This window comes from Drosophila ananassae, chromosome 3L (assembly GCF_017639315.1).
Source record: "Drosophila ananassae strain 14024-0371.13 chromosome 3L, ASM1763931v2, whole genome shotgun sequence".
NCBI lineage: Eukaryota > Metazoa > Arthropoda > Insecta > Diptera > Drosophilidae > Drosophila > Drosophila ananassae.
This window is the reverse complement of record NC_057929.1, coordinates 108,095-122,817: the sequence shown is the minus strand read 5'-3', so window position 1 is coordinate 122,817 and position 14,723 is coordinate 108,095. Positions and strand designations below refer to the sequence as shown.

Sequence of the window (14,723 nt, the reverse complement as noted above, 5' to 3'; positions counted from 1 at the left end):
CACTCACGTCGATAAATACGGCAGAGCAGTACATTTTTTGTTCGTAGGCGGAAAGGATGTGTTGGGTGACTCGGAGTAGTTGCTGTTCTGTGCTGTGTTGCTTTCTGAACCCAAATTGGTGTGAGGGAATAGCGCGTTCAAAGTCCTGAATTTTAAACATTCTATGCATGAGTAGCGTTTCGAATATTTTTGAGAAGCCCGGTAGGAGGCTAATTGGGCGGTAGGACGATACCTCGTGGGGGGTTTTTCCCGGTTTTTTGATCATTGTGATGGCGGCTCTTTTCCATTGTTTGGGGAAGTAGCTGTAGCGAAGCATGCAGTTATAGATGTGAGTAAGATGCAGCGTTGCTTTGTGTGGGAGTAACTTGATTAGTTTGTTATCTATTTGGTCCGGTCCTGGGGCCTTTTTGTTTTGCAGTAGTTTAACTTCCGCTAGTACTTCGTTTGGTGTTATGGGTAGGAAGGGGAGGTTTGTCTTATCAGAGTTGTGGCCGTAATTCTCGCGATGCATCCAGCACGGTGTGGTCATCAATAATTTTTGTGTGCAGATTTCTTCCTTCTTGGAGATGACGTGCGCCCTAAAAGATTCAGAATTAGTAAGTTTGGGAGAGAAACGCTCTTCCAAGTGTCTGGTAAAGGCCTCTGTTTTTTCTTCGCTGCTTTTGGTCCATGAGTACCAGTCCTTGGCGCTAGTGCCATCCCCTGTGTAGAGTTTTAGGGGCCAGTTTGGTTCCGGCTGCCGTTTAAAGTGGTTCGTGATTTTCCAGAGTTTTTGCATTCTGTAGCGGTCGAGGGGGTCTATTTTATTTAGTATGTTGTTTGTCCTCTTTGTTTTAGCTTCTTTGATGGCTCTAAGGAAACGCTCGTTAGCAGCTTTGTAATTTTTTGCCGCTTCAGGGGTTTGTCTGGCCATTTTTATTTGTTTCGTGTATTTTTTAATAGCCTGTAGGTTTAGAAGTTTTCGGTCTAACAGGAATTGCCCGGTGGGGTTTCGGTTTGACGTTTTAATGTGGCGGGTGGCAATTTTGGCAGCGTGGTATATGTTTCGGTTGAAGATTTCTATTGCATCGTCTATATCTTGCTTTTTTTATCCCTAAGGTCGTCTTTTTTAAGCAGTTGCCAGGAACACTCACTCACAGATGGGTTAACCAGCCCGTATATATCTACGCAGCAACCGGGCCTGAGGATACGGAAACATGGAAACATGGATTTGTCAAGTGCATACTTATCATAACTTAACTAATGCATCTAGACAGGACACTTCTCCGCTTCGTAATTTGGCACCACCGCTCGTCCATTTTGTGCTCTATAAAAAAAAAATTTACCATGGGCAAAAAAAAATAGAGTCACAACACTAAGAAGACGTAAAAAAAAGCGGGGTAAAACATTTCTAGCAAATTCATTAAACTAGTGGTCCTGTCATTGCGAAACGTCACAACACAATTAGCTGCACACTCCTTAGCGTACGTTCCGCAATGACAGGACAGCAGAGAAATGCCCTTCGTTAGCCTAACATTTAGTTGTCCCTAATGCCCTGCCTCCTCCAAATTGGGTCCAAGGCGGCCAGCTGTCGCGGCAGTCCACGGTGTCCCATTACTCTGTTGAGCAACATTTTTGCACCGTGGCTGCCGCTGTAGCAGGCCGACAAGGACAATTAGCCTAACAAGAACTACGTTAATTATTATTGTCAAGTTGATTTACATGAATCTTATAATGAAAACAAGAAACTAAAAACAACATAAATTAACAAAAATAATAAAAAACAAAAAGATTTGAGTCAAGTCTAACATTAAAAGAATCACAAAACAGTGTGATTCTTACGAGATGAGAACACAAATAAAAAACAAAGATTGGTCAAGAAAAGAATTTGGAGGAGGACTTTTAGCAAGACAAACAAGATGAAAATAATTATTTAAAGTCCATTGAGAAGGATGTCCAGCGTTGGGCCCTTCAAATAGGCCATCCTCATCCATGCAGGGGGGGGGTCATCTCCAATCCAGGGCGAGTGCAAAACATCTTCAGCATCCTGATCGGTGGATGCCCTCAAGGCCGAGACATCAGAGGATGGAGGACGCCTGGATGGCCCGACATGGCCACAATTGGGGGCTGAGTCGGGCTCATTGGTAATGGGCGGCCAGGATTGGTCGCCCTCAGGACATCCTTCATTTGCATTGGGCCCAAATTATGGCCCGGACTTGGCCGCTGCTTGCGGTAGACAGCCAGGATTGACTGCCAATAGGACGTCCTTCATTTGCATTGGGCCATGATTTTTGGCCGGACATGGCCGCTACTTGCAGGTGACAGCCAGGATTGACTGCCAATAGGACATCCTTCATTTGCATTAGGCCATGATTTATGGCCAGAATTAGCCGCTACTTGCGGCTAAGACTGGCTCATTGGCGGGTGACAGCCAGGATTGACTGCCAAGAGGACATCCTTCATTTGCATTGGGCCGTGATTTTTTGGCCAGACTTGGCCGCTACTTGCGGCTGGGACTGGCTCGTTGACGGGAGACAGCCAGGATTGACTGTCAACAGGACATCCTTCATTTGCGTTGGGCCATGATTTTTTGGCCAGACTTGGCCGCATACTTGCGGCTGGGACTGGCTCGTTGACGGGAGACAGCCAGGATTGACTGTCAACAGGACTTCCTTCTTTCATCTTGTTTTGCCCAAAAAGGGCCATCTCGGGCAGGAACAGGCGGCGGCAAGAATTCTGATTTGGCCAAACTAGTTGGCCAAAAGCGTGAAATAACAGAATGCAGCATCTGGCTTGTTGCCTAGGAGTGCCAGTCCATAGGCAAGGATATCCAGGATTCGTTTCATACTGCAATCTGAATAAAGGGGTTGGCAGATTTTCTTGGAACTCAAACTTGACATTTCATTGATCGGAATTAGTGTAAATAACGCTACTGCAGAATTCGCACAGCTGCTTTTGGTTTGCCAGACCAGAAAGCAGGAAAATCATCACACGATAAATAAATTATTTCGGTTTGCCAGACCGGAGAAAAACAAAAATAAATTCAGGATTCCAAATTTGACCAATAAATATTGGCCAAATTCAATAGTTGTACTTTGCAGGATCCTATCAACTGTTTAGGTTTGCCAGGCCGTAAACAGAAAATTATTGCACTGGGTTATTCTAGAAAAATCTTAAGGATAAAGGAATAAATTTGCTATGGTTTGCCAGACCCAATAAGCAAAAAATATTGAGATTCAGATTTTGGCCAAGCACAAGCGTTGGCCAAATTCATCCATTATCGTTCACAAGAACAGCTCATCTGCTTTGGTTTGCCAGACCAAGAGGCAGAGAGACTATTAAACAGGATAAATCTAGAAAACCACCACCAAAGGATCAAAATAAATTGTTTGCTTCGGCTTGCCAGGCCGAAAGCAGGGACATCTGGAATTCAAGAAAATATTTAGTATTCTTCAATAATATTCAAAAACTGCAGGATCAAAATTCAATTGCCATGGCTTGCCAGGCCAAGGCAGGATAATATTGGTCAAGTTCACCAGCTTGGGTTTGCCAAGACGAGAGCTGGGAAAAGTTGTTTTAAGAGTTCGTTCATCGGTTCATAAAACAAAAAGAGTCGGGTCATAAATTCATAAAAATGTGTCAGATGTTTTATTGATTAGTGAATGATAACAAAATGAGGAAAATAATGAATAAAAAATCGCTTCGGGGCATGTTAATAATTAGTAGGTGTTTCAATGTTGAATTAATTTCCCTTTTGTTATCATAAAATATTAGACTCAGTTGATTCGTTTAGTGTGTGTTAATAATTGTGCAATATTAGGTGATGGCGTGCAATTAGTAAAATAGTGTGCAATTTATAATATTTAGTGTGTGCAATTGAGGGCAGGGGGGGGGAAGGGGAAATAGTTTTGTTGCAGCAACATATATGTGCGTAACTTTGGCAGCAACATGTGTATGCTAGCAACAAAGTCCCAAGTATGTGAATACTTAATGGTTTGTGACTTGGGTAATTATGTGTGTATGTATTTCCCAGTGTTTCAATTTCCCTCCCTTAAAACCCATTGATGCAATGCGTTAAATCAATATGTGTGAGTAAAAAAGGTTTTGTTCTTAAACTCACCGATCTTTAAATCCTCTCTTAAGCCGGCCATCACGTTTTTAATTGGGGAAATAAATAGCAGCATGTGTATGTATGTGTGACATACATATATTGTGGGATTTAATTGGCAAAATTAAATCCCAAAATTGCACTTTGACACAGAATAAAATAAAATAAAATAAATATAATAAAATTGCACAGCCGATGTTTATGGTTACTTCTCATTCCCCTAGAAAAGAAAATATTGCACTTTAGATATATGTTTTTAACTGGGGAAATTGCACAAATATTCAATTTTTTCTTTTAGTTTTCAGCCCTTGGCTGTTGGCCAATATTTCACATTAAAAGTTTTACGATTTTGGCCATCAATCGGCATTAATTTAACACATAGAAAGCACGTGGAAAAAATGGTTGCGTTCGCTCGCATCAACAAACAGAGACTGATCATACATGGCAGAATAAAATAAAGTACGAACATTTACTTGCTATGGGAACAATGGAATCGGAACGTGCATATGTACATAAATATATAGCAGTTTTTACCAGTTATTTAGAATAAATTCAAATGAGAATTTGTTTACTTGGCAATTGGCAAATTATTAACATGAATGGAATATTTCACTGACTCAGAGGGTTTAATTATCATGCTTGTTAGATTTTGGACAATTTTTTGGCTCAATATATATGTGAATATTTGCATTTTAAATATGATGATATTTTTAGGCAATTGGCAGTTATTTAAATAAAGAAAATATTAGAAAAATTTCATTGACTTGAGATTTACTGGTTCCTTGGACATGGATAATTTCAGGCTCATTGTGTGAAATTGCTTATGTGTGTGATTATGAGTCCTTTGAATTAACGGAAAGACATTGGCTAGAACTGACAAGGTTGACAAAAATCGAGACGATAGTGCCGCCAGGATCTGGCGACAAATGTAACATTTGGTGGGGGAATAATTTTCCCTAAATTAATATTATAATTATAATGACCCACTAGGGGGCATCCACCATGGCTGGAGATGTCGTCAGGAAATAAATTATCATATAAAATTGCCCCAATAGGGGGCATCCAGAGTGTAAATACCTTCGTCAGTCCTTAGATCCTTAGAATTAGTTAGCCTTGTCGTCCATGTTAGGTGTCGTCAAGGATGTGTGTATACACAATATCACAGTTTGTTCAATGAGCAGCCCAAAATGGGCTGTATAGTGGCAGGCAAAAGAATTTTTGTGAGTCCTTAAAAAGGACCATGGCATCATCACAGGAGATACGGGTGGCATTAGGTCAGCAGAGGGGGACTGGAAAGGATTTCTGATGAGCCCCACAGAAGTGGCTATAAAATGGAAAAAAAATTCCATAAATAGCCTGATGCAATCGCCCATAATGGCAGGCAGGGGGCGTGGCAAAATTCGGCATTTGGTCCAATCCAGTCCTAAGCATCATCCTGCTGGTGTTGGATGTCATCCAGGGTGAATAGCAGTGCTCCTTAAAAATTTCGTCCAACAGGTGAAATTTTTTCACAAGAGGTCAAAACGAACGCCCATGGTGGCGTTCAGGGGGCGTGGCTAAAATTCCGGAGTTGGTGTTTCCCGGTCCTTAGGTTCATCCTGCAGGCGATGGTAGTCATCCTGGACGCATGATAGAGCCCCGTAACATTCCAGCCATACCCAGTGGAAATGACCATCAAGTGTGAATTTTCACGTGTGGCCATTACATACGCCCATGGTGGCGCTAGGAGGGCGTGGCTAAAATTCTGAAATTAGTCCAATCCAGTCCTAAGTGACATCCTGCTGGTATTAAATGACCTCCAGATTGAATGGCAGCGTTCCTTCAAAATTTCGACCGTCAGGTGAAATTTTTCACAAGAGGTCGAAGCGTGCGCCCATGGTGGCGTTCAGGGGGCGTGGCTAAAATTCCGGAGTTGGTGTTTCCCGGTCCTTAGGGACCTCCTGAAGGTGTTGAATAGCATCCGAGGTGGAAGACAGCGCTCCATAAAATTTTTGCCATACCCAAGAAGTAGTGGTCAACACATGAGATTTTTCATATGTGCCCAATACGTACGCCCATGGTGGCGCTAAGGGGGCGTGGCAAAAATTCAATAATTGGTGTTGGCTAGTCCTTAAGGTCCTCCTGAAGGTGTTGAATAGCATCCGAGGTGGAAAACTGCGCTCCATAAAATTTTTGCCATACCCAAGAAGTAGTGGTCAACACATGAGATTTTTCATATGTGACCAATACATACGCCCATGGTGGCGCTAAGGGGGCGTGGCAAAAATTCCATAATTGGTGTTGGCTAGTCCTTAAGGTCCTCCTGAAGGTGTTGAATAGTATCCGAGGTGGAAAACAGCGCTCCATAAAATTTTTGCCATACCCAAGAAGTAGTGGGCAACACATGAGATTTTTCATATGTGCCCAATACATACGCCCATGGTGGCGCTAAGGGGGCGTGGCAAAAATTCAATAATTGGTGTTGGCTAGTCCTTAAGGTCCTCCTGAAGGTGTTGAATAGCATCCGAGGTGGAAAACAGCGCTCCATAAAATTTTTGCCATACCCAAGAAGTAGTGGCCAACACATGAGATTTTTCATATGTGACCAATACAAACGCCCATGGTGGCGCTAAGGGGGCGTGGCAAAAATTCAACAATTGGCATTTTCTGGTCCACAGCATCATCCTAAAGGTGTTGGAGGACGTCCACAGTGGAAAATAGTGTCCCATACGTTTTCAACCATACCAAGTGAAAATCGGGATCACCAAATTCGTCCAAAAGTCGCTCGGAAGGAAGCATATCTGTTATTAGTGAGGACAATGGAGGAGTTGGACTTCGGGAGGATTAGTAATATTTGGAGTAAATACGGCCCAATAAGAAAAAGGATAAATGCAGCTGGCTGCCAACTAGGGAGTAGCGTATCCAGAGCCCCTTCAAAAACAGCCTTAAGTGAGGGGATAGCAATTTGGGCAAGCTGCAGATTAAACATAAAGTGGGCCATCAGCAAATAGCGCCTCCGTTATTGAATCATTGATGGAGCCAGAAAAGAATCCTGCTGCAATCATAGAGTCGCTATGATCCTTTGCATGAGAGCGAGTCCTCTTGACGCGTTTCCCAAGGGGGGCGTCAGGCGAAGCTTCCCTAGCCGTAGCAATGCCCGCAGAGGTTAGCAGCTTATTAAAGAGTTTATTAAATAAGTTCTCTAACTTATCTAGTCTGGCCTGAGTCCTAATGTGCAGCTTCAGGAGCTGGGCATAATTCTGCTGAATTTTGTTCACCTGGCTGTTTTGGACTTCCACATAATTGCCCTTCTGCTGGCTAAGGCTCTGGCTCTGGCCACGATTAGCATTAGGAGTGACCTGAGTAGGAGAGCGCTGCTGACGAGCGTAAGCCAAGTTTCCGGTTCGCTCGGCCCTAAGTTTAGCCTGGAATCGGGACAAGTGAGCCTCAGCGGGGTTTTTTGGTCGGCTAGCTAAGCCAAAGGCATTGGAGTTGTTAGGTTGATTTCTTCTAAAGGGATTCCTGACAATCCTATTTTGAGGCTGTTCCTGTTGCTGCTGGCTGGGATTCTGACTACTTCTAGAGTTGGCCTGGCCATTAGAGTTCCTGTCATAAGTCTGCAGTGGCTGCCAATAGTTGAGGCTACCTGTCCTCTGTGGGGGCTGCTGTCGCCCTGGCTGACGTCTGTACTGACGCTGATGATGCTGGTGCTGGTGTTGCCATTGATGACGTTGCTGGCGCTGGTGCTGTTTACTTTGCTGCCTAACATTAGTCCTAGGAGTTGATCTTGAGTTAGCATTAGAAGCCTGAGAACTGCTAATCCTCTGAGATCTGCCCTGATAGCGTCTAGAAGAGCCATCTGAGTGGGAAGGCTGACTCCCAAATAGCTGCTGCCTAATTTCCATGTATTTGGGGCATCCTCTATAGCTGCTAATGTGAGGCCCATTGCAGTTGATGCACTTGGCGGGGACTATTCTCTTTCCTCTACAAACATGAGTTGGGTGTGGGCCGGCGCATTTCATACAAGAAAAGTTGTTCTTGCATTGCCACTTGAAATGCCCAAAGCCTTGGCATTTGTAGCATTGGGCTAACTGGCTGGTAGAATTGGTCGAAGTAGAGGAAGGAACCAGGGCCAAGGAAACGGCGGGGGCAACAGGACGGGCTACAGCAGAGGAGGGTGACGGTACAGTAGGAGTGGCGTTGAGAGTTGGCACAGAGATGGGATTGACATTGGCGCCATCTATATTGCCAACGGGGCCATCAACACCAGTCATCGGGTCGTCAACAATGGTATTATTGGCTACACTAGGTGTTTGTTGTTGTAGCTGCGGTTGCTGGTGTTGATGCTGTTGTTGAAGTTGCTGTAGCTGCTGCATTTCCAGATTCAACTTTCTATCCCTGTTGTAGCTTTGTGCGAAATTGCACTTGAAGACAGGCGCTTGAATATTAGCAGAGGGGGGAGGGGGGACCCCTTCAGTAGAAATAAAAGGAGCAGTAGTAGAAGGTCCGGGTTGAAGAGGAGACTTGGCTGGTCCCGGATCATTAGGGACGGGACGCTTGGGGTCGCTCATCAAACGGGCAGCAGAGGCAGAGAGTAATCTCTTTGCATTAGCCCTTTCAACCCGCGATCTAATTAGAGCCATGAGGATTTTCTTTCTCCGTTTCTCTACCTTTTTCATTTTAGAATAGGGAGAGAGTGCCGAGTCACTACTAGAGGACGGCCGCGAGGTAGCATTAGAATTGGTGTCGTTAATAGTGACCGAATCATAAGTGTTTCTATGCTTGCGTTTAGGATTGTTAAGAGAGCTTCTGAGAGTACGCATTGGAGGCGCATCAGATCCGTTAGAATTGGGAGAGACGGAAGAAGGGGAGGAGGAAGAACAGAGGCGGAGCCTACTCTTCTCTTTAGTAGTGCTCTTTCTATTAGAGCTCTCTTTAGTGTTGCTCTCTTTGGCAATTTTCTCTTTAGTAAGAGCATCATTATTAAGAGAGCTGAGAGAAGTTGTGAGGGGAGTACTACATAATGATATGATCTTTGACTCACCCTTATTTAAGCCTCTCTTTGCCATCTTTCGTTTTCCTCGCTCCGCCTTTCTTAGCTCAGGAATGGGACCTCTCTCCGGATAGGCTGCCGTTTAAATGCCCAATAGAATAGCGGTTCTCCTGCTTCTCCTTTTGTGCGACGCTTCCAATTGCGCCAAAATTGCCAAAAATTGACTAATTTTGTGCAAAATGCTTTGCCGTGGCTGTACTTGGCCGCCAAAATTGGTGATGATGCCGTTGCTGCAGAATAAACGGTTAAGGCACACACACAGGTGCGCAATAATTGGCGCCAAATATATATGTATGTGTATGTGCTGGGCGGGAATTAGATTATATGTATATATATATAAATATATATGTGTCGTTTTATATGTCGTTTTATATGTCCTTTTATATGTCGTTTAATATGTAATTTAATCTGCCTTTTTTATATGTCGTGATATATGCCTTTTTTTAATGTCGTTTTATGTGCCTTTATATGTGTCGTTTTATGTGTATATATATGTCGTCAAGAGTCTCGCTTTTTTTTAAGTCGTGTTTCGTAGGTTTTACATATATATATTTGGTCAATTTTGGTCAATTTTTTGGTCAATTTCAGGTCAATAGAAACACCTTTTTTTTTTTTTTTTTTTTTTTTTTTTTTTTTTGTAGTTGTTTGTTCTAATTATTATTTGTTTCCTTTACGTAATTGGCTGTTTCGTACAATGTTCTTATGGCTGCTGAGTACAATTGACTGTGGCGGTACTTGCTAGCTTACGGCTCGCTGGCCTGCTGGCCTACTGGCTGGCTCCTCGGCGCGGCTGCTGCGCGCGTGTGCGGCTCTAGCACGGGCGGAAAATCAGGCTCCGGAGGATAGCGATCTTGCGCTCCTGGCGGCTGCTCCGGCCGGGAATGGGCAAGGGGCGTGGGCACGTTAGCCCTCGACCGGCCAACTGACACTGGGACTGAAACTGGGGCTGACACTGGGAGTGGGCGAAGGCACGTCCGCACTCGACCAACTGATCAACACGACGATCTGACTGAGACTGTCAATCTGACTGAGAGTGGGGCGCAAGGCACGTCCGCACTCGACCAACTACACAACACGACGATCTGACTGAGACTCTCTCTTGAAGAGAGAGAGTAAAGAGGACCAAGATTGGTCAGAAAACGCTACACTGAGCAAAATTAGGGTTGGTCAGAGGGATGAATAGTTATAAATGTGAATGGATTTTCCTTGTCAAGAATGTGAAACAGACAATTTGGACAAAATAGAAAAGTGGAAAATCAAGAAGCTCAACAACTTAAATATAAATATTATCCCTAATTTAAATATAAACATTATCCCTAAGGTCGTCTTTTTTAAGCAGTTGCCAGGAACACTCACTCACAGATGGGTTAACCAGCCCGTATATATCTACGCAGCAACCGGGCCTGAGGATACGGAAACATGGAAACATGGATTTGTCAAGTGCATACTTATCATAACTTAACTAATGCATCTAGACAGGACACTTCTCCGCTTCGTAATTTGGCACCACCGCTCGTCCATTTTGTGCTCTATAAAAAAAAATTTACCATGGGCAAAAAAAAATAGAGTCACAACACTAAGAAGACGTAAAAAAAAGCGGGGTAAAACATTTCTAGCAAATTCATTAAACTAGTGGTCCTGTCATTGCGAAACGTCACAACACAATTAGCTGCACACTCCTTAGCGTACGTTCCGCAATGACAGGACAGCAGAGAAATGCCCTTCGTTAGCCTAACATTTAGTTGTCCCTAATGCCCTGCCTCCTCCAAATTGGGTCCAAGGCGGCCAGCTGTCGCGGCAGTCCACGGTGTCCCATTACTCTGTTGAGCAACATTTTTGCACCGTGGCTGCCGCTGTAGCAGGCCGACAAGGACAATTAGCCTAACAAGAACTACGTTAATTATTATTGTCAAGTTGATTTACATGAATCTTATAATGAAAACAAGAAACTAAAAACAACATAAATTAACAAAAATAATAAAAAACAAAAAGATTTGAGTCAAGTCTAACATTAAAAGAATCACAAAACAGTGTGATTCTTACGAGATGAGAACACAAATAAAAAACAAAGATTGGTCAAGAAAAGAATTTGGAGGAGGACTTTTAGCAAGACAAACAAGATGAAAATAATTATTTAAAGTCCATTGAGAAGGATGTCCAGCGTTGGGCCCTTCAAATAGGCCATCCTCATCCATGCAGGGGGGGGGTCATCTCCAATCCAGGGCGAGTGCAAAACATCTTCAGCATCCTGATCGGTGGATGCCCTCAAGGCCGAGACATCAGAGGATGGAGGACGCCTGGATGGCCCGACATGGCCACAATTGGGGGCTGAGTCGGGCTCATTGGTAATGGGCGGCCAGGATTGGTCGCCCTCAGGACATCCTTCATTTGCATTGGGCCCAAATTATGGCCCGGACTTGGCCGCTGCTTGCGGTAGACAGCCAGGATTGACTGCCAATAGGACGTCCTTCATTTGCATTGGGCCATGATTTTTGGCCGGACATGGCCGCTACTTGCAGGTGACAGCCAGGATTGACTGCCAATAGGACATCCTTCATTTGCATTAGGCCATGATTTATGGCCAGAATTAGCCGCTACTTGCGGCTAAGACTGGCTCATTGGCGGGTGACAGCCAGGATTGACTGCCAAGAGGACATCCTTCATTTGCATTGGGCCGTGATTTTTTGGCCAGACTTGGCCGCTACTTGCGGCTGGGACTGGCTCGTTGACGGGAGACAGCCAGGATTGACTGTCAACAGGACATCCTTCATTTGCGTTGGGCCATGATTTTTTGGCCAGACTTGGCCGCATACTTGCGGCTGGGACTGGCTCGTTGACGGGAGACAGCCAGGATTGACTGTCAACAGGACTTCCTTCTTTCATCTTGTTTTGCCCAAAAAGGGCCATCTCGGGCAGGAACAGGCGGCGGCAAGAATTCTGATTTGGCCAAACTAGTTGGCCAAAAGCGTGAAATAACAGAATGCAGCATCTGGCTTGTTGCCTAGGAGTGCCAGTCCATAGGCAAGGATATCCAGGATTCGTTTCATACTGCAATCTGAATAAAGGGGTTGGCAGATTTTCTTGGAACTCAAACTTGACATTTCATTGATCGGAATTAGTGTAAATAACGCTACTGCAGAATTCGCACAGCTGCTTTTGGTTTGCCAGACCAGAAAGCAGGAAAATCATCACACGATAAATAAATTATTTCGGTTTGCCAGACCGGAGAAAAACAAAAATAAATTCAGGATTCCAAATTTGACCAATAAATATTGGCCAAATTCAATAGTTGTACTTTGCAGGATCCTATCAACTGTTTAGGTTTGCCAGGCCGTAAACAGAAAATTATTGCACTGGGTTATTCTAGAAAAATCTTAAGGATAAAGGAATAAATTTGCTATGGTTTGCCAGACCCAATAAGCAAAAAATATTGAGATTCAGATTTTGGCCAAGCACAAGCGTTGGCCAAATTCATCCATTATCGTTCACAAGAACAGCTCATCTGCTTTGGTTTGCCAGACCAAGAGGCAGAGAGACTATTAAACAGGATAAATCTAGAAAACCACCACCAAAGGATCAAAATAAATTGTTTGCTTCGGCTTGCCAGGCCGAAAGCAGGGACATCTGGAATTCAAGAAAATATTTAGTATTCTTCAATAATATTCAAAAACTGCAGGATCAAAATTCAATTGCCATGGCTTGCCAGGCCAAGGCAGGATAATATTGGTCAAGTTCACCAGCTTGGGTTTGCCAAGACGAGAGCTGGGAAAAGTTGTTTTAAGAGTTCGTTCATCGGTTCATAAAACAAAAAGAGTCGGGTCATAAATTCATAAAAATGTGTCAGATGTTTTATTGATTAGTGAATGATAACAAAATGAGGAAAATAATGAATAAAAAATCGCTTCGGGGCATGTTAATAATTAGTAGGTGTTTCAATGTTGAATTAATTTCCCTTTTGTTATCATAAAATATTAGACTCAGTTGATTCGTTTAGTGTGTGTTAATAATTGTGCAATATTAGGTAATGGCGTGCAATTAGTAAAATAGTGTGCAATTTATAATATTTAGTGTGTGCAATTGAGGGCAGGGGGGGGGAAGGGGAAATAGTTTTGTTGCAGCAACATATATGTGCGTAACTTTGGCAGCAACATGTGTATGCTAGCAACAAAGTCCCAAGTATGTGAATACTTAATGGTTTGTGACTTGGGTAATTATGTGTGTATGTATTTCCCAGTGTTTCAATTTCCCTCCCTTAAAACCCATTGATGCAATGCGTTAAATCAATATGTGTGAGTAAAAAAGGTTTTGTTCTTAAACTCACCGATCTTTAAATCCTCTCTTAAGCCGGCCATCACGTTTTTAATTGGGGAAATAAATAGCAGCATGTGTATGTATGTGTGACATACATATATTGTGGGATTTAATTGGCAAAATTAAATCCCAAAATTGCACTTTGACACAGAATAAAATAAAATAAAATAAATATAATAAAATTGCACAGCCGATGTTTATGGTTACTTCTCATTCCCCTAGAAAAGAAAATATTGCACTTTAGATATATGTTTTTAACTGGGGAAATTGCACAAATATTCAATTTTTTCTTTTAGTTTTCAGCCCTTGGCTGTTGGCCAATATTTCACATTAAAAGTTTTACGATTTTGGCCATCAATCGGCATTAATTTAACACATAGAAAGCACGTGGAAAAAATGGTTGCGTTCGCTCGCATCAACAAACAGAGACTGATCATACATGGCAGAATAAAATAAAGTACGAACATTTACTTGCTATGGGAACAATGGAATCGGAACGTGCATATGTACATAAATATATAGCAGTTTTTACCAGTTATTTAGAATAAATTCAAATGAGAATTTGTTTACTTGGCAATTGGCAAATTATTAACATGAATGGAATATTTCACTGACTCAGAGGGTTTAATTATCATGCTTGTTAGATTTTGGACAATTTTTTGGCTCAATATATATGTGAATATTTGCATTTTAAATATGATGATATTTTTAGGCAATTGGCAGTTATTTAAATAAAGAAAATATTAGAAAAATTTCATTGACTTGAGATTTACTGGTTCCTTGGACATGGATAATTTCAGGCTCATTGTGTGAAATTGCTTATGTGTGTGATTATGAGTCCTTTGAATTAACGGAAAGACATTGGCTAGAACTGACAAGGTTGACAAAAATCGAGACGATAGTGCCGCCAGGATCTGGCGACAAATGTAACATTTGGTGGGGGAATAATTTTCCCTAAATTAATATTATAATTATAATGACCCACTAGGGGGCATCCACCATGGCTGGAGATGTCGTCAGGAAATAAATTATCATATAAAATTGCCCCAATAGGGGGCATCCAGAGTGTAAATACCTTCGTCAGTCCTTAGATCCTTAGAATTAGTTAGCCTTGTCGTCCATGTTAGGTGTCGTCAAGGATGTGTGTATACACAATATCACAGTTTGTTCAATGAGCAGCCCAAAATGGGCTGTATAGTGGCAGGCAAAAGAATTTTTGTGAGTCCTTAAAAAGGACCATGGCATCATCACAGGAGATACGGGTGGCATTAGGTCAGCAGAGGGGGACTGGAA

General features: G+C 42.7%; 1 protein-coding gene across 1 annotated transcript in view; it reads right to left on the bottom strand.

Annotated features, from left to right (window-relative positions):
- Positions 1-6,972: 6,972 nt before the first annotated feature.
- LOC123257204 (putative uncharacterized protein DDB_G0291608) overlaps positions 6,973-14,723 on the bottom strand; it is a 29,527-nt gene continuing 21,776 nt past the window's right edge. Inside the window, exons 7-9 of the mRNA XM_044715282.1 lie at positions 8,159-8,473; positions 7,274-7,840; positions 6,973-6,997 (exon numbers count right to left, since the gene is read on the bottom strand). Coding sequence (XP_044571217.1) covers positions 6,973-6,997; positions 7,274-7,840; positions 8,159-8,473 — 907 coding nt within the window. The remainder of the gene's footprint in view (positions 6,998-7,273; positions 7,841-8,158; positions 8,474-14,723) is intronic.